The sequence below is a fragment of the Danio rerio genome, chromosome 17, assembly GCF_049306965.1.
Source record: "Danio rerio strain Tuebingen ecotype United States chromosome 17, GRCz12tu, whole genome shotgun sequence".
NCBI classification, from domain to species: Eukaryota; Metazoa; Chordata; class Actinopteri; order Cypriniformes; family Danionidae; genus Danio; species Danio rerio.
Genome location: NC_133192.1, coordinates 58,653,989 through 58,675,150, shown reverse-complemented (window position 1 = coordinate 58,675,150; position 21,162 = coordinate 58,653,989). Strand labels below are relative to the sequence as shown.

The 21,162-nt window shown below is 37.5% G+C and overlaps 1 protein-coding gene across 2 annotated transcripts in view; it reads right to left on the bottom strand.

Annotated features, from left to right (window-relative positions):
• dlst (dihydrolipoamide S-succinyltransferase) overlaps positions 1–21,162 on the bottom strand; it is a 90,955-nt gene that overhangs the window by 59,159 nt on the left and 10,634 nt on the right. The window contains 7 exon segments of one of the 2 annotated variants that reach the window (NM_201487.1): positions 4,787–5,377; positions 7,276–7,443; positions 10,167–10,250; positions 11,264–11,337; positions 14,155–14,285; positions 18,068–18,165; positions 20,923–21,002. In NM_201487.1, the coding sequence (NP_958895.1) occupies positions 5,243–5,377; positions 7,276–7,443; positions 10,167–10,250; positions 11,264–11,337; positions 14,155–14,285; positions 18,068–18,165; positions 20,923–21,002 (770 nt within the window). In that variant the 3' untranslated portion in view covers positions 4,787–5,242. 2 annotated transcript variants of the gene reach the window in all.

Here is a 21,162-nt window from a genome sequence, read left to right as displayed (position 1 = left end):
TATTAATAAAAAAAAAAAAAAGGAAACTCTTGTTATTGAAAAGTCATGTTATTACGACATAAACGACGTAACTCATTATAACGACTTTTGACAATTGACGTTTTAGTTCAATATGTAGTTTTAATGGCATGTTTTGTTATAATATTTCAGTATAACGACTTAATATTTCAACATTATGACGGGAGATATTAAGCCATTTTAACAACTAAATATTTCAATATTACAACATATCTTGTTATTTTAATATATTAAGTCGTTTTATCGACATTTTATAACAACTTTATATTTTGATTTTATGACATCTAGTTATTTCGAGATATTAAGTAGTTTTAACGACATAATATTTGGTTATAACGCCTAAATATTTCGGTTTTACTACATTTAGTTATTTTGAGATATTAAGCGGTTTTAACAACATAATATGCGGTTATAACGACTAAATGTTTTGATATTGCAACATATCTAGTCATTTCCAGATATTAAGTCATTTAATCGACATATCTTTTTATAACAACTTAATATTTCAATATTATAGCATATCCTAATTCGACATAAAGTCATTTTATTGACTTAACGACTTACTATTTCGATATTACGACTTATCTAGTTATTTCTAGATATTATGTAATTTTATTGACATATAGCAACTTAATATTTCGATATTACAGCATATCCTATTTCGACATCGTCATTTTATCAACATATTATAACGGCTTAATATTTCAATATTAAAACATATCTAGTAATTTTGAGATATTAAGTAGTTTTAATAACAATAACAATATATCGTTATGATGATTAAATATTTTGTTACTACGACATATGTAGTTATTTTGAGATATTATGTCATTTTATTGACATAACTTAATATTTCAATATTACAGCATATCTTATTTTGACATCGTTATTTTATCAACATATTATAACGACTAAATATTTTGATATTAGAACATGTCTAGTTATTTCGACATATTAAATACTTTTAATGACATAACTCGTTATAACGAGTAATTATTTCAAAATCACGACATATCTAGTTATTTCGACATATTAAGACATTTTGTCGACATTATAATGACTTAATATTTTGATGTTGACATCTTGTTATTTCGAGATATTTTAACGACATAATTTCTCGTTATAACGAATAAATATTTAGGTATTACAACATCTAGCTATTTTGAGATATTAAGTAGTGTTAACGACATAATATGTGCTTATAACAACTAAATATTTTAATATTATGACATCTAGTTATTTCGATATATTAAGTCATTTTATTGACATATCATAACAACTAAATATTTCGATATTATGGCATATCTTATTTCGACATTAAGTCATTTTATCGACATATTATAACAACTTAACATTCCGATATCCCAACATATCTAGTTATTTCGGGATATTAAGTAGTTTTAATGACATAATATATCATTATAACGACTAAATATTTCGATATTAGGACGTATCTATTTATTTCAATATGTTAAGTCATTTTATTGACATATTATAATGACTTACTATTTTGATGTTGATATCTAGTTATTTCGAGATATTAAGTCGTTTTAACGACACAATATCTGGTTATAACGACTAAATATTTCGATATTATGACATCTAGTTATTTTGAAATAGTCATTTTATCGACATTATAATGACTTCATATTTCGATATTATGGCATATGTTGTTATTTTGAGATATTAAGTAGTTTTAATAAGCACATTTTTCGATATTGTTTTAAAAACAAACAAATAACATCTAAATGGGTTTAAATGGATTGCCATAAACTCTTGAGCACTTGAGAACCACACTGTTGTGACGTCTCAATCGCATTGCATTCTGGCTCAGTGACGAAGTGGACATATGAAGCCAACTCGCTCCCTCAGTCAAAATCAAGGGTATGTCCATGTAAACTTCCCTCGATCACTTGATGAAGTGGAACACACTTTTAAAAGGCAGCAATGAGGGAACAAGAGAAGGGAAGTTCCTGAGTGTGTGTCTGAGTGAAATAGAACGCAGCCCAGACTGTAAATGAAGATGGACACACATCTGGGGCATTAAAGCACTGCACTTGTGTTACAGATGTGCTGGTGAAATGCAAGATCACTGAACAGCAGACATGAATATGTTCTCTCTCACACACACACACACACACACACACACACACACACACACACACACACACACACATCTGATGGAATGTCTTTTCCTGATTTTCTCTGACCATTTAATAAAAGCACTCCGTTCCTATCAATGTAATAGTGTTCATTTCAATACTGTTTTTACACTTGCTGTACATTTCAGTTTGGTTTGTTTCATTAATGGTTTTGTGTCGTTTCCATTTTGTGAACACGCTTCTGTTTAGTTTTTATATATAGTTCTGTTATAATAGTTTATTGAAGAGCACTCGTTCAGCGTAGTTTAGTGTCATATTCACTCTAGTACAAAACTCTTGGTGATTGAAAATAATATTAAGGCAACCATAACGGCAGCCTTAGCCAGCGTCAGGATGTCGACACACTGGGGCGTACAAAATACTGGGACAAGAAATAAAGGTAAAAAAATATGCAAGAATTACACTCACCGGCCACTTTATTAGGAACACCTTACTAGTACCAGGTTGGACCACTTTTGCCTTCAGAACTTCTGTAATCCTTCATGGCGTAGATTCAACAAGCTACTGGAGATATTCCTCAGAGATTTTGCTCCATATTGTCATGATAGCATCACACAGTTGCTGCAGATTTGTCGGCTGCATGATGCCAATCTCCCGTTCCACCACATCCCAAAGCTGCTGTATTGGATTGAGTATCTGGTGACTGTGGAGGCCATTTGAGTACAGTGAACTCATCGTCATGTTCAGCAGTCTGAGATGATTGAGCTTTATGACATGCTGCGTTATCCTGCTGGAAGTAGCCATCAGAAGATGGAGACACTGTGCTCATAAAGGGATGGACATGGTCAGCAGCAATACTCAGGTAGGCTGTGGCGTTGATGCTCAATTGGTACTAATGGACCCAAAGAAAATCTCCCCCACACCATTACACCACCACCACCAGCCTGAACCGCTGATACAAGGCAGGATGATCCATGCTTTCATGTTGTTGAGGCCAAATTGTGAGCCGAGCATCCGAATGTGTCAGCAGAAATGGAGACTCATCAGAGCAGCAACGTTTCTCCAATCTTCTATTGTCCAGTTTTGGTGAGTCTGTGTGAATTGTAGCCTCAGTTTCCTTTTCTTAGCTGACAGGAGCGGCACCCGGTGTGCTCTTCTGCTGCTGTAGCCCATCCGCCTCAAGGTTGGCCGTGTTGTGTGTTCAGAGATGCTCTTCTGCAGAGCTCGGTTGTAACGAGTGCTTATTTGAGTTACTGTTGCCTTTCTATCAGCTGGAACCAGTCTGGCCATTCTCCTCTGACCTCTGGCCTCATCAACAAGGCATTTGCGCCCACAGAACTGCCGCTCACTGGATATTTCCTCTGTGTCGGAGCATTCTCTGTAAAGCCTAGAGATGGTTGTGCATGAAAATCCCAGTAGATCAGTTAAAACTATGAGCAGAAATGTGTTGAAATTGGGGAAATATTCAGGCGGGTTATTAATTCTGACTTCAGCTGTATATTTCAGAAAAGCTAAATATTGCCAACGCCGCGCAGATCTTTTTTTAGCACACGTGTGTGTGAGTCTGATCAGAAGCACACAGTGACCTCTGACCCGTCAGCACCAAATCAAACTACAGCAGCTGAGTGTGGTTTTGCGAGGCAGAGGTTTGTAATCTTTCCAGGCGTGAGAATAAAAAACCCAAGACGCATCTTTAGCGCTGTGGCCAGACCTTCATCTCTCGCCACCGCATCCGGCCTGCGCATCAAGACTCTGGCGCCACACGCTTTCAAGTTCTCCAGAAGCCTCGTGTGCATGTTAAACACACACACGCACACACACACACGCACACACACTCGTCTCAGACGCTCGGCTGTATTAATATTATCAACCTTTAGACTGGCATCCTACCCACATGCATGACCTCCTGCACATGGGTTATTTTAGGGGGGAATATCATTTCATTTCTATCTATCTATCTATCTATCTATCTATCTATCTATCTATCTATCTATCTATCTATCTATCTATCTATCTATCTATCTATCTATCTATCTATCTATCTATCTGTCTATCTGTCTGTGTCTGTCTGTCCATCTATCTATCTGACTGTCTGTCTTTCTGTCTGTCTGTGTCTGTCTATCTATCTTTTGGTGTCTGTCACTTTAAATGCAAATGAGACTGTGCTCTTTTCAGAAGAGGGCGGAGCTAAGCATGCCTATATGTCAGTATAATGGCAGATTCCAACACTTACGGCTAATGGACAGACGGCTGCTGTCTATGCTAATGAGGGAGAGATGGGCACTAGTGGGCGGGGCTTTCCCCCTCTGATGACACGTACAAAGGGAGACTGTCAATCAAAGTGTTTCTGCACACTGTTTTATCAAGTCTGATTAGATTAAATAGAATTAACTCATGTTTACTATTAGAGGCTGGAGATATTCACACACAACTGGGGTTAAACCTCTTATGAAAGTGATTTCTGCATAATAGGTGCCCTTTAAGATCTGCAACACAATATTTCAGGTAATCTAAAACCTTTTAATTCCTGAAATTTTACTTTTAAAATTTAAGACCCCTCGGACACCCTGCCGAGTAAAAGTGTGTACTGTCTCTTTAAGAGCCATCATTTATTAGTTGAGTGTGTGCCTGTCCAGAACAACAGAGAGCCAAAAACAGACATCTGCTGAGCATTTCTTTGATTTTATTGTTTAAAATCTCATATATTTTTTGGTTCTTTACAAGGGCAGACAGAATGGGATGGCCTGGAGTTGTGCGAGACACGTCGAGGTGTACAAAAGAACATAGTGTTTCTGCCGAGCGGATCAAATAACCTTGTTTACTTTGTTTTCTTTGACACAGAAGAGATTAAATATCATTTATGGTATATTACGCTCATTTCATTAAGAAACAAATTGCACGGGTCATGTTTTCTGTGCGCATACGAGAACAGGACAGCGCGAGACGGCTTCCCGCGAGGGCCACACAGACTCCAGAATCTTCCGCAAACCCAGCAGACATTGACATGGTAAAACAACATGAAGCTAATCAATGCAAACCTCACTCCACTCCGCCGCTGATTTACTCTACGGGTGACGTGTGTGTTCCTCTAGTGTATCTGCGCTGCGATTGGTGGAGCCGCATTACATGTCCAGCAGCAGCACCCGCGGGTCCTCCACCACAGACTTGATCTTCCTGAGGAAAGTGACCGCCTCTCTGCCGTCAATCAAGCGGTGGTCGTAGGTCAGAGCCACGTACATCATCGGCCGCACCTCCACCTGACACGACGAGAGAGAGAGAAAGAGAGAGAGAGAGAGAGGAGAGGAATAAATAAGAGGACATTAACATTCAGTTCTCCCAATGGGATTATTTCAACAACTCTTGAGTTAAACGAGTTGTGTCAGTGTTGCTAAATATCAAATTATTTAGTGTATCTGATGTAACGCAATAAGTAAACACAGTTTAACTTTCCAAAAGGACATTATTAATACAGTTCTTCTAAAAAAATGCATGAGAAATCAAGTCTGCGATTTTTAAAATTCATTGCTATTCTCTCTCGAGTCTTAACGACGCTCTAAGCTAGTTTATAACAGTAGACGACGCTCTAGGCTAGTTTATAACAGTAGATGGCGCTCTAGGCTAGTTTATAACAGTAGACGACGCTCTAGGCTAGTTTATAACAATAGATGGCGCTCTGGGCTAGTTTTTAGGCTAGTTTTTAAACAGCAGACAGCAATCTAGGCTAGTTTTTAACAGTAGATGGCGCTCTAGGCTAGTTTATATCAGCAGATGGCGCTCTAGGCTAGTTTTTAACAGTAGATGGCGCTCTAGGCTAGTTTATAACAGTAGATGGCGCTCTAGGCTAGTTTTTAACAGTAGACGACGCTCTAGGCTAGTTTATAACAGTAGATGGCGCTCTAGGCTAGTTTATAACAGTAGACGACGCTCTAGGCTAGTTTATAACAATAGATGGCGCTCTGGGCTAGTTTTTAGGCTAGTTTTTAAACAGCAGACAGCACTCTAGGCTAGTTTTTAACAGTAGATGGCGCTCTAGGCTAGTTTATATCAGCAGATGGCGCTCTAGGCTAGTTTTTAGGCTAGTTTTTAAAAAGCAGATAGCGCTCTAGGCTAGTTTTTAACAGTAGATGGCGCTCTAGGCTAGTTTATAACAGTAGATGGCGCTCTAGGCTAGTTTTTAACAGTAGATGGTGCTCTAGGCTAGTTTTTAACAGTAGATGGCGCTCTAGGCTAGTTTATAACAGTAGATGGCGCTCTAGGCTAGTTTTTAACAGTAGATGGTGCTCTAGGCTAGTTTTTAACAGTAGATGGCGCTCTAGGCTAGTGTATAACAGTAGAAGTCGCTCTAAGCTAGTTTATAACAGTAGATGGCGCTCAAAGCTAGTTTTTAACAGTAGATGGCGCTCTAGGCTAATTTTTAAACAGTAGATGCCGCTCTGGGCTAGTTTATAACAGTAGATGGCGCTCTAGGCTAGTTTATAACAGTAGACTGTGCTCTAGGCTAGGTTTGAACAGTTGACTGTGCTCTAGGCTAGTTTATAACAGTAGATGGTGCTCTAGGCTAGTTTTTAAACAGCAGATGGTGCTCTAGGCTAGTTTTTAGGCTAGTTTTTGAAACAGCAGATGGCGCTCTAGGCTAGTTTATAACAGTAGATAGCGCTCTAAGCTAGTTTTTAAGCTAGTTTTTAACAGTAGTTGGCGCTATAGACTAACTTTTAGGCTAATTTTTAAAAAGTAGATGGCGCTCTAGGCTTGTTAATAACAGTAGATGGTGCTCTAGGCTAATTTTTATGCTAGTGTTTAACAGCAGATGGCGCTCTAGGCTAGTTTTTAACAGTAGATGGTGCTCCAGGCCAGTTTTTAACAGTAGATGGTGCTCCAGGCTAGTTTTTATGCTAGTGTTTAACAGGAAATGCTGCTCTCAGATAGTTTTTAACAGCAGGTGGTGCTCTAGGCTAGTGTTTAACAGCAGACAACGCTCTGCAATGTTTTTTTCTTAATGAAACACACAGATGAATTGTTCCGCAAAAAAACTAGCAATGTGAGCTAACAAAACCAATATGATTAGTTTGGATTTCATGTGTACTTTAAGAGTTTTCTTCACAGATCCTCCTGCTGATCTCTATTAGAATAATACACAATGCATTGACGCGTTTACCTTGCCAGCGATGGCCACAGGCCGGTCGAAGATGCCATGCATGCCCAGGATGGCAGACTGTGGCGGGTTGATGATTGGAGTCCCGAACATGGAGCCGAAAACTCCTCCATTGCTGATGGTAAACGTGCCTCCATCCATATCCTCCACAGCCAGCTCATTCTTACGGGCCTGTGGGCGAAAAATAACACCAAAACTAATCAGAAAGGAACAAGACTTTAAAAATTAACCCAATACAAACTAGGATTTTTTGCAGCCAATACAGACAGCGATTACTTCTCAAGCTGATTGGCTGATTCTGATTCCAGTGATTTATAAATCCATATTAACAGACTTAATTAATTTAGTTATGTTTATTTATTTGTTATTTATGTTATTTATTTTGCTGGTTCGAGTCCCGGCTGGGTCAGTTGGTGTTTCTGTGTGGAGTTTGCATGTTCTCCCCGTGTTGGCGTGGGTTTCCTCCTGGTGCTCCGGTTTCCCCCACAGTCTAAACACATGCGCTATAGGGGAATAAACTAAATTGCCTGTATTGTATGTGAGAGTACGGGTGTTTCCCGGTGTTGGGTTGCGGCTGGAAAAGCATCCGCTGCATAAAACATATGCTGGATGAAATGTATTTTATCTGAAGAATTGTTTGAAGACTATGATATTAAAACAATTCAAAATAAACCAACTAATTATTTAATTCTCTTCAAACAGACAACAAATATGGCGATTCGGCCGGTCATAGCAAACTGTTGTTGTGCGATATAATTGTCACAGAAATTGTTGAAATAAGCGATATTATTAATATTTTCAGATTTGATGCCACTGATTATATAACGATTACACTAGAAAAAGACAACAATTCAGTGGATTTACTACACACACACACATTTCTAATCATAATAGTGTTATTAACTCATCTCTAATAACGGACTGATTTTCTCTTTGTCATGATGACAGTAAATAATATTAAAGATATTCTTCAAGACACTTTTATACAGCTTAAAGTGACATTTAAAGGCTTAACTAGGTTAATTAGGGTAACTAGGCAGGTTAGGGTAATTAGGCAAGTCATTGTATAACGATGGTTTGTTCTGTAGGAAAAATATAGCTTAAAGGGGCTAATAATATTCACCTTAAAATGGTGTTTAAAAAATTAAAAACTGCTTTTATTCTAGTCGAAATAAAACAAATAAAACTTTCTCCAGAAGAAAAAATATTATCAGACATACTGTGAACATTTGCTTGCTCTGTTAAACATCATTTAGGAAATATTTTAAAAAGACAAAAAAAAATCAAAGGGGGGCGAATAATTCTGACTTCAACTGTACAGATTGGTTGCAAACAATTTATATAGGCTGAATTTCAACGACTAAATTAAGCTGAACATTACTACATGTCATTTAAGTATATATATAACTATATAGTCTGCTGCCACTTACCTTAAAAAAATTTTGTAAATCCAATGATTCATTTTTTCAGTCTAATCAACAGCATAATAATGCAAACACTTTTAAGAGACAAAGACTTTTCTTACTTACAGTTATTTAGATTCTGAAATTGGGCGTTAAAAAGGTCTAATTATGCATGCACTATTAAACATCATGTTAGGTCAAAATCAAATTATAGACATTGACATCGGTGAAGTAGAATGTACATGTCACTAAAAATGACTTCGACGTTATTTGTGAGTTTGTAAATATTTATTGCATTAAGGTCATGTACAAGGTGATATATTAGAGTCCCAGTGATGATAATGAACTCTTAAAAGACAAACCGCAGCACTTTTCAGAAATTAGAAGGCTTTATTTTCCCATCAAATCGTCGCAGTAAGCGATATTATTAATATTTTCAGATTTAATCCCACTGATTATATAACGATTACACTAGAAAAAGACAACAATTCAGTGGATTTACTTCCTTTGGTTTTCCAAGTGGTTGCAAAACTTTATATGGGCTGAATTTCAACAAATAAATTAAACTGAACATTACGACATGTCATTTGTTTAAGTTCAGCCTATATAAATCGTTTGCAGCCACTTACCTTAAAAAAAATATAGTAAATCCAATGAATCATTTTTTCTGTGTAAACAACAGCATCATAATGCAAACACAAAGAACTCTCACTTACTGTTATTTAGATTCTGAAATTGGTTGTTAAAAAGTAAATGTCCAATTATATACACTATTAAACATCATATTAGGCTAAAATCCAACTATAAACTTTGACACTGGTGACGTAGAATGTAAATGTCTTTATAAAATGGTGTTATTTGTGAGTTTGTAAATATTTATTGCATTAAGGTCATGTACAAGGTGATATATTAGAGTCCCAGTGATGATAATGAGCTCTTAAAAGACAAACCGCAGCGTTTTTCAGAAATTAGGCGGCTTTATTTTCCCATCACTTGACATTAGGCTTTACCAACGACACCAGCGCTGCTTTTTTAGGTCGTGTCATATTTATCTAAATAAAGATTTCTGGTTAGCTGCTCCATTTGCTGCTAAATAAGCAAGTCTTCAGACACATCCCCTTTACATTTAGTCATTTAGCAGACACTTCTGTCTGAAAGGCATTCAGCGATTCAGCAAGAGGCAACACACACAACAAGTGATGATTATACAGAGGAAACTCAGAGAATTAAGTGCAAGACGCAAGAGGGGGGAGAGTTTTTATAGAGAGAGAGTTTCCACAGGTGGTTTGTCAGGCCCACTCACCTGTGTGAGGCACACTTCACAAATGCACAGCGTGTTTATATTGACTATTTGTAATAAAGTGTCTGGTGCAAATGTAAAAATTGCTGCAAGTGTCAGAGAGGAAAGAGTGTTTTCTACAGGTGGTTTGTATAACCCACTCACCTGTGTGGGGCACACTAAGTATTAATCATGTTTTGAGACGCGCTCACCTTCTCTCCCAGCTCATTAATGGTCTTCTCGATGTCTGCGAAGTTCATTCCCTCCACACCTCTGATCACCGGCACCACCAGACCCTGCAGACACACACACCACACACACACTTGCATTATACACACACACACTATGGCACATTTGCATATTATTAACTTATCTGCATATCATTATGCTCATATACACACACACACTCAAAATACACTCATATATATATATATATATATATATATATATATATATACACACACACACACACACACACACACACACACACACACACAGATACCCATATACACATACACATTTGCATATCTGCAATTCATTATGCTCATATAAACACACTCAAATACACACAAATGCTCACACACACACACACACACACTCATATTCAGACACCCATATACACATACATGCATACCTCATTATTAACACTCTAACAATACACACACACACACACACCCATATACACATGCATATTATTTGCATATCTGCATATTATGCTCATATACACACACACTCAAACACATTCATACACACACACACACACATTCACTCATATTCAGACACCCATATACACATACACATTTGCATATTATTTGCATATCTGCATATTATGCTCATATACACACACACACACTCAAACACATTCACACACACACACTCACTCATATTCAGACACCCATATACACATACACATTTGCATATTATTTGCATTTCTGCATATTATGCTCATATACACACACACTCAAACACATTCACACACACACACACATTCACTCATATTCAGACACCCATATACACATACACATTTGCATATTATTTGCATATCTGCATATTATGCTCATATACACACACACTCAAACACATTCACACACACACACACATTCACTCATATTCAGACACCCATATACACATACACATTTGCATATTATTTGCATATCTGCATATTATGCTCATATAAACACAATCGAATACACACAAATGCACTCAACTACACACTCGTACACACACAAATACACACTCATATATACACGTGCTCACAAGCTGGTGATCACTGGTGACTCTGGTCAGAAATAAATGTGCAGGATTTTACCTTTGGTGTCGCCACCGCCACACTGATGTCCACATAATCCCGATACACGATCTCTTTGGTTGTGTCATCAATGACTGCACAGATCAAAACAAGCTCACTGAACAGCACTGAACAACTCAAAAATTGCCAGAAAACTTTATGACAAGCTATAAGGAAACACAAACAACGTAAAAAAAACATGAAATATTTAAGTAGAAAATGCAATACAGTCATTTCAGCATGCTTTAATCACTGTTGTAATGTAATGTAATATGTATTTATATAGCGCATTTATTGTGTATGGCCATACACCCAAAGCGCTTTACAATCATGAGGGGGGGTCTCTCCACACCACCACCAGTGTGCAGCATCCACTTGGATGATGCGACGGCTGCCACAGGACAACGGCGCCAGTGCGCTCACCACACACCAGCTATTAGTGGAGTGGAGAGACAGTGATAGAGCCAATTCGGTGGAAGGGGATGATTGGGAGGCCATGATCGTTAGGGCCGATAGAGGGACTTTGGCCAGGACACCGGGGTTACACCCCTGCTCTTTCACGAGAAGTGCCATGGGATTTTTAATGACCACAGAGAGTCAGGACAGAGAGTCAGTACTCTATTTAGTGTGTGCTTAATAGTACATAAACTCCACTTATCCAATATCCTTAAAATAATAACCTGGTGACATTTATTCCACATTATTATTCAAGAACTTTATTTTTAGGCTTCACGGTGGCTCATTGGTCAGCATTGTGGCCTCAATGCTGAGAAGAAGAAGGTCGCTGGTTCGAATCCCAGCTGGGGTTTAACTGCATTTAATATGTTTAATGTGTTTTATATATTTATTTTTAAACTAATTGAGCGAGAAACATTTCCACAAAAGACTTAACATGGGTGAAATCACACTACTTGCATTTGATATGTTGATGTTTTTTGTTTGTTTCATGCTAATGTGTTGAATTTATTTAATATTTAATGCTTTTTGTTTTTATTTTATGTCTAATATATTTCTTTTTAAACGAGATGAGCATGAGGCATTTTCACAAAAACACTAAACATCAGTGAAATTAAGCATTTGCATTTAATATGTTTATGTATAAAAGTTTAGACTTTCAACCCTAACGTGATGCGAGCGCCACACTCTCGTCTTTAACGCACACATGCAGCAGTTTTGATGGATGATCAGTGGGTTTTGGTGCACATTTAGCACAGTGATGTTGTTTAAGAGTCTCCACTGCTGACCCTCTGGGCAAATATAGACACACACACACACACACCAACTGCTGAAAGTGTGTTAAACGCAGATCTCGATGTAGGCCAAGCCAATGAGGTTGGGAAGGAAAGAGAGGAGGGGGGCGACAGAAAACTAATCTGCAGAACGAGTCCTTTAGACGACCACTAAACCACAAACCCAAACCAGAAGCTCAATCTGAAGAGGCCAGACGCTCGGCTCCACCAGCACACCTCTCTCTGTGTGTGTGTTTTAAGTATTTACAGCGGGTAAAGTAAGTACTGAACTCATCATTCATTTGCAAAAAAAAAAAAAAAAAAAAAAAAAAAAAAAAGGTAAGTCGCTCAAACTTTGAGCGAAGGAAATTTTAAGGAGGATTTTTATTGTTGCCATATTACACAGTCCTAATAAAGACTATTCTAATTAAATTACCCAAAAATGTGTGTGTATGTGTGAGCATATGCGTGTATTTGAGTATATCCAGCAGGTATAATGAGTTATTAACATGTCATAAAGTTACACAATAATAAAACATAAATAAAACATATAAACAATAAAAACATAAATATCATAAAACATAAAAATCGTGAATCAATTTTATTTTTTGCCATACTGAGCAGCCCTACATTTTTAATTAAATTAACTAAAATTACTTTAAATTTAAATTACCTAAAAAAAAAAATAAATAAATTTATATATATATATGAGAGAGAGAGAGAATATATAGAAGATATAGAATATTTATATATATATATATATAATATATATATAAATTATATATATATATATATATATATAAATTATATATATATATATATATATATATATATATATATATATATATATATATATTTTATATATATATATATATATATATATATATATATATATATTTTATATAATATATATATATAAATTACATAATAATAACAACATATATACACATACATACACGTGTGTGTGTGTGTACTTTCAGTTAAGTAATTTAATTTACAGTACCTACTCCCATCCAACACTCGTGTTTTTATGTGTGTGTTCGCGCAAGTACGAGTCTGTGTGTGTGAGTCTGCATCTGTGTGCAGATTTGTTGAGTGTGCATTTGTGTGTGCATGTTTGCATGCTCATTTGAGTGTGTAACCCCGCCAGTCCTACAACACCCAACTCACTCCGAGCTGGGATCGAACCTGCAACTCTCCGCATGTTAGTCAGTTGCTCTAACAAGGAGGCTATAGACCATGGCCTCTAGCGTCTGTTGCTGGAGCACCTCTTATCCCTCATTCACACGGGGCGTCAGCGTCCAACGCTTGACTGAAGGCGTGTCTGAAGTTGGGGCTGAAGCGATCATCATAGCAGCATCAGCCAATGAAATTCAGTCAGCAATAGGCCACTGTCTAGCTGGTGTATTTGCATACAGCGATCTAATCTCCATCGGCGCTTGAAAAGTTGAGCTAGTCCCAACTTCTGCAGCAAACAACGCCTCTGAAGCAGCACCGACGGATCCACAATGCAGTTCAGCAATGCCTGACATCACCCATTCAAAGTGAATGGGAATCGTTGACGCTGATGCCCCGTGTGAATGGGGCGTTAGAGGTCAGAGGAGTGAGGTATACCAGCACAGAACTTTAGTAGCTGGCCTTTATTACGTACGTGATTGTGTGTGTGTGTGTGTAGACACGTACCAGCATTAACGGCAGGCTGGTCTGTTAGAGCGTAGGCTGCAGCTTTGACGAAGGCAGACATGAAGCCCAGCTTGATGCTGTGTTTCTTCAGGAAAGCATCTTTATAATGTGTCCTCATCTCTGTGATGTTGCTGAAATGGCAGAATAAACACTTATCAGACAAGCACACCTCCTTCACAGTCTCAATCATCAGCATCATGCAAGAGGCACAAACTTGTCAGGGGTGAAAAAGGTGTATTCAAGCCCAAAATGATGCATTCCCCTGGCAAATTCTGACTTAAAGTTACTCTGAAGTAACCAGCAAGTTTTTATCTGACTGAAAATGAGCCAGGCTTTTTCCAAAAGATAACAAGACTATGTACAAGAGGCATCATTGTGGGGGAAAAAAAAGTATTCCTCAGCTTTTATTTACAACTGAACAAAAACTTTGGGTACATATGATTAGCATTACAGGGGGAAATAAGTATTGAACATTGTCATGTTTTTCCTGGGATTAACATTTCTAAAGCAGCTGCTGACATGGAATTGAACCAGAGTTTGGTAAAAACCCAAACACCACAAACATAAAAACAAAACAAAACAAATCTGAAAAATGAGCTGTGTGGAATAAGAATGAAATGACAGAAGGAGAAAGCACTGAACCACTGAAATGTGTTTAATGCTGTGTATAAAAGGCTTTTATTGGTGCTGTCAGCTTACAGACGCCTCTCATATGGAGAAAGAAGCATCATGCATTGCTCAGGTGTGAGTTTCTCACAGACTTCAACAGAGTGTGTAAATCTTGATGCTTCTGTGGCTCTCGTCTATCAAATCTGAGCTTTATCTGTATTCTCAATTGGATTTAGCTCAGGTGATTGGCTGGGCCATTCTACAGCTTGATTTTCTTTCTCTGAAAGCATCTGAGAGTCTCCTTGGCTGTGTTTTGGATCATTGTCTTGCTGAAATGGTTTCATCTTCATCCTCCTGCTATTGTAGATGTTGGACTGAAGCAGCTGATGTTCATTTACACTGAGGAACGGTTGCTGAAGAACTACTGAGAGATTTCAGCTGCTGCCTGGGCTTTCACTGCTGAACTACACCTCCCTTTCTTCATGTGTTCAACACTTTACCCTGCGTCATTTCATTTTACTACACAGAACTTCATTTGTAAACTCATTTGATTCGTTTTATTTGCATATGAGGATTTGTTTTGGTTGTTACCAACATTCGGAGTGAAAACTTCAAGTCAACGTCACCTTTAGAAATATGTTTTCTGAGGAAAAAAAATGGTGGCTTGTTCAATACTTATTTCCCCTGCTGTATATATATTGTGTGTGTATATATATATATATATATATATATATATATATATATATATATATATATATATATATATATATATATGGGCGATTCATAAAATAGTGAGCACATTTTGCATCTCCAAGATAAATCTTCTATTATTTTTCAAAACCAAAACTTTTAAAAAATATTTCGAACAACACAAATTACATAAAGATGTCAAAAAACAAAACAAAACACTGTGATGACAGACTTTAAGCATTTTACAATCAGCAAAGCAACATTTCAGTTGTTTGACAATGTGCTGAAAACATGTGCCGCGAGCTAGGCATGGGACGATAACCGGTTTCAAGGTTTACCGTGGTTTGGAAAAGTCAAGGTTATAAAACTGCTTATTTGTAGAGCAGAAGTCCATGATTTATTTTAATCATTTAGCCTGAAACGTTTACCGTTTTAAAATATTATAAATGTTCCCTAAATATGTATTTTCTCATATGGGGTTAGGGTTAATGCTTTTTACCCAGACATTTGAAAAGAACTTACTTTAGAGCAGTAATCACAAAACCGTGATATTATTATCCCGTTAATGCAAAGTCCCTAAAACACACATTTATATTGTAGACTTTATTTAGTAGAGAGTTTAAATCATACTTTGTGCATTTTTTTTAATTGAATATAAAGTCTATTCTATTCAGCTAGATGGATAAGTTCATCAGGGTTTCTGCAGGTTTACAAATCTAAGACTTTAAGACCTTTTAATGCCATTATGAATGACTATATGGCTATATTATGACTATAGAGCTAAACCATTTACTATAAAGGGCTAGATCATAAAGATTTATATTTAAAAATACTCTTGATTAATCAAATAATACTTAAATAATGTGTCAAAACAAGCAAACCATACATACAATGTGTTTTTCAATACAACCTATAATAAACTAAATGTCAACAAGATAAAACAGCCAGTCCAGGTCAGCGTCTTCCCCACATATGGTCTATAAACACTTACAAATGTTATAGTGAGGAAAATAATTAAACCATATTGGTAAATAGAGTTTTGTTAAAAGATGGATTGTTGGTGACTGCATTGGCGCTGACCTGATTGATTAAATTAAGAGCTACAAGTCAATATTTTAATGAATTTAAGACTTTTTTAAGGCCTAAAATTTAGTTTTTGATATTTAAGACTTCAGGACCCTGTGGAAACCCTCATTTATAAATTCCTGCACATTTCTCTTAAGCATTGCTTTATGAGTTAATCAAAACCGTGCATCAAAATACGTGTATGGAACCACCGCTAGTGAAGTTTAAACCACCAAAACAGCAGTCTGGGATGTTGTGCACAGCAGTCTGGCCAGGTTTCTGAGTGAAAAGGGCCACGAGACCGTAATTCTCTATTTTCCTGTCTCTAACACCGTTTATCCTCTCCGGTTTCTCCGCTAACGTGATTAGGACCGTCCCAAGACACGCGCTCTCAGAGAAAGGAGAGAAGACGCGATAAAAATCTTCACTTTCCACAGCCTTCAAATCTTGTTGGCCCGTCATAATAGCCCATATAGCGCTGGTGCGTCTCGCGGACATCTCAGGGGACGTCCCGACAGTCTTCCTGAAGCACATCGATGCCAACACGATTAACAGGAGAACACCAACCCCCCGACCGATGAAAGCCGATCCGGCCATTTGCGCTGGGGAGAAAATCCTCAAAGTGTCATCTTCAGGCCCGGGCGAGGGAGCCGCTGGACATTAACGTTTCCTTGTAAATTAATAAAGCCCATTTTGCCCTTCTTATCTTTGTTTTGACCAACATTAGGACCAAATATTTACATTGCGCGCTTTAAGTGCGGATCGGGTTGCAGAAATCTCTTCCTGTAGGCCAGATTCCAATCTATAACCGTTTTTGGACGGGCATTGCAGAGCTTCTAATCGGGTTTGGCCAATAAGCACAGTTTTCACAAGGCTGTCGGCAAGCTGTCATGAGTATCGGTGGTCTGCACTGAGGTAGCCTCTTCAATAATACGACATATCGTGATGGTCAACATGTATTATATTGTTATAGAGGCCACTTCAAAACTATACTCAATAGCTATTTATTAATTAAAAGCCACCTGTGATGCAAAATCAACTTTCGGAAGCTGTTAGAACAGAAGTGTGTGTTGTATAGTGTGTCCACAGTCATATTGGAGTGATAAAAACACGACAAGTCTCTTAAAATTTCCTGATGTTAAAAATAGGATCCAAATCCCAGTGATTTTAAGGCTGACCGACCTGATGGAGTGCGGTTCACCGCTCACCGAATTGATTGACAGGCATGTATTAACCTGTATCCATAGTAAGTGCATGACTCATCATTTCAGAAAGGCTTGAATAAACTCCACAAATACACCAAATACCCTTACTGTGGTGTTTTGACTCATAAACTGGATCTCTGCTTCCTCTGTGTCAGTCTATCACTGACTGCTGTTTATCTGACGCAGCAAGAGACACTTGAGAACCAGCTCCCATCAGTGTCGTCAATCTGGCAACCTGCGCTCGGGTTTGTTTTGAAACAGATGTGCAATACCTAGATCAACCACTGGGTGTCAAACTTGCATACTGCACCTTTAAAGAACGGTTTTCTGGGAGAGAAACAAACCTCATATCGACTTCATTGAAGGTGGTCAGCATGGCACAGGTGTTCTGCGCTTCCTTCAGCCGCTGAGCGATTCGCAGTCGCATGCGGTTCATCTTCACCTGAGAAGCAAAAACATTCATATTCAATATTCTTTGCTTTGTATATTGGACTCATATGCACAGTTCACCCACAACTCTGAATAAGTCAAAATAAATAGGTCTAGAAGGGATACAGCATCAATATAGCATAATGTTGGAGCCACTGTACAATTTTAATTAATATTTATACTTTACTGTGAGGGTTAGACAATAATAATATGCAATTTAATAAATAATATGAATAATACCTGGTATAGTTACTGTTTTGACCTTACTGTGATGGTTAGGTTTAGGGTTAGGATAGGGGTTGATGTTAATAAAATATAAGTAATGGGCAATTTAATAAATGATATAAATAATTCTCAATAAATCCAGCCGCAGCTGGAACAAGTAACGAGATAAAGTTTTCCACAACATCGATCGCGGATGTTTGGTTAAATTAGGCGGATGTAAACAGTGTAGAAAAATGATAATAACTATAAAAAGAACGTGTCACTAAATATACTTAGACGGCCCGCCCAAGTAAAGTATAAGTGTGGCAAGCACTGAGTCAGACTAAATAGCATAAACTTTGATTAGCCGTCTTGTTTGTAATCTTTAACCCCGTAAAATAGGCTATCTTTGGCAGAGCGCCTTCCATTATTCATCACCGCATTATCTGATGACTGAATAGCAAATGATTTATTCGAATAGTTGTTCAAATGAATCTAATGAATCATTTAAAGCGGTTCTTCTAATCCAAATGATCCAGTCTAGATGCAGTTAATACTGCGCATGCGTGACTTAGAACTTTCGGTTTTGTTTTGTTTTTAAATGCATAATGTATAACAAACGGTTGTGTATTTAACAAAAACAAGTTATTTCGAGTCATTCAAGTCAAGTACAAGTCAAGGGCCCTATCATACACCCGGCGCAGTGTGGCGCAAGGCGCGGCGCAGTTGTCTTTTGGTAGTTTCAGCTTGGCGCAAGAGTGGTTTTGAGGCGTTGCGTTACGCTGTTTAAATAGCAAATGCATTAGCGCTCATATGTGCGCCCATAGGCGTTCTGGTCTAAAAAGGAAGGTGTTCTGAGGCGCACTGCTGGCGCGTCGCTATTTTGAGAAACTAAAATAGATTGTTCATTAGACCAAAACAAACCCGGTCTAAACTCCAGCGCAGAGTTGCGCCTCGCTTACACACTGCTTAATACACACAAGAGAGCAATAGGCAAATATCTTTACATATGAAAACATGTAAATATTAAGGAAATATATAGGATATAATAAGAATAGATATAGGATATAAATATAAAGCATTAAAATATTACAAAACATTATTTTCTAGCCGACATAAATATGAAAAATCACTGCTTTTATGTCTTCTTCATCTCGGGAGGCTTTTTCAGTTCATTCATAACAATTTGCTTTTGTATAATGTTATTATTATTAGCAGTATTATTTATTATATCCATATTTATATTTGTTTTATTAAAAACAAGCTTAGATTTGTCCACCTGTCAGGTTTTAGACCATATGGGGCACAGCATGTGTTTTAGGATATAACTCAGGTTTTTGAGCACATTTTGTTATTATTGTTCATTTATTCGTTTGCTGGAAATTAGAACTGAATTTAGAAATAGTTTTGAAACGAATATTTGCGCTTAACAAACTAAAGTATTTATTTATAGACTAATTGATGTCTGTGTGTAAAGGTTTCCCTATCCAAGAGTGAAAGTGAAAGTAGATCCATTATCTCATTCTCACGCAGTAGATGCTCTGTTTAACAGTTTTCTGTTAACTGTGAACTGTTTGCTTGTGAAATGCTCAGTTTTTCCACTTAGACTTACTTTGCGTCCTGTAAATAGCGAATGTGCTCTTGGCGTGACGCAGCTGGCTCTTAAAGGGAATGGGAGATGAGACTCTAATTGGTTTATTCTGAAAACACACCTATAACTCATTAAGAAAATAAACTCAACCCTTTTAGACCATGCACCACGGCGCCAGGCAGATTTCCCGTCCTTAAATTAGCAAAAACGCGTCCTGACACACCCTGAAAGTGTTTGCGCTCTGCGTTTTGCGCTTTGCACATGGACCGTCAAAATAGAGCCCTTAGTCTCAAGTCATGACAGTCAAGTCCAACTCGAGTCTTTTTTTTAGATATTTGTCAAGCAAGTCTCAAGTCCTAAATTTTGTAACTTAAGACTGATTCATGTGACTCGAGTCTCCCATCTCTGCTACAATCTGTTTTGTTTGAATGAATCTTTATATGCATGTAAAATGTGTTTAGTTAATGCTCACACAGCACTAATAATGTGAGAGCATGTGTTTGATGATGAACAGAAAAGAACACAACTAACCTATATAAGTATACAGACATTCGTTAAACTTATTTCCATGACTTTTCCAAATCTCTGTGGGTTGGCAAAACTTTTTCAGGCCTTGAAAATGCCAAGTCAAAATTCCATGACTTTTCCAGGATTTTCATGACCGTATGAACCCTGATCACATATACGCAACACACACACATAAACATTAGGTCTACACAAATCTTTATTTTGGAAGCAATTAATCTTCGCCCAGCAGTATTTCTTTTATTTCTTAAACTTATCATATTTTAAGTTTCTTTTATTCTTGTTTGTGTAAAACACTTTGAGATACGGTTATGTATGAAATGTGCTAAACAAGTAAACTTGCCTTGACTAAAGCAGGAATTTGCCTTCAGAATACAGAGACACCTAGCTGTATGCAGCTGGAGAATGAAACATGGTGTAGTGCTGACTGAGTGGCTGTGTGTGTCTCACCCTGTGCTCTGATCGGGGAGCTTTAGCTCCAGTGTCTGCAGCAGCAGCAGGAGCAGCAGCAGTGGGTTTGATGGCTGAAACTACAACAACACACACACAAACTCTCAGTTCCAACCTGAATGAAGAGCTCAACCTCATCTCAACTGCATCCATCTCCATCTACAGCACCAAGACGCCAGAAAAGACAGACAAATAATAAAGTAGTTTGAGTGTGTATGTTCTCATGTGAGCTGCACTGAC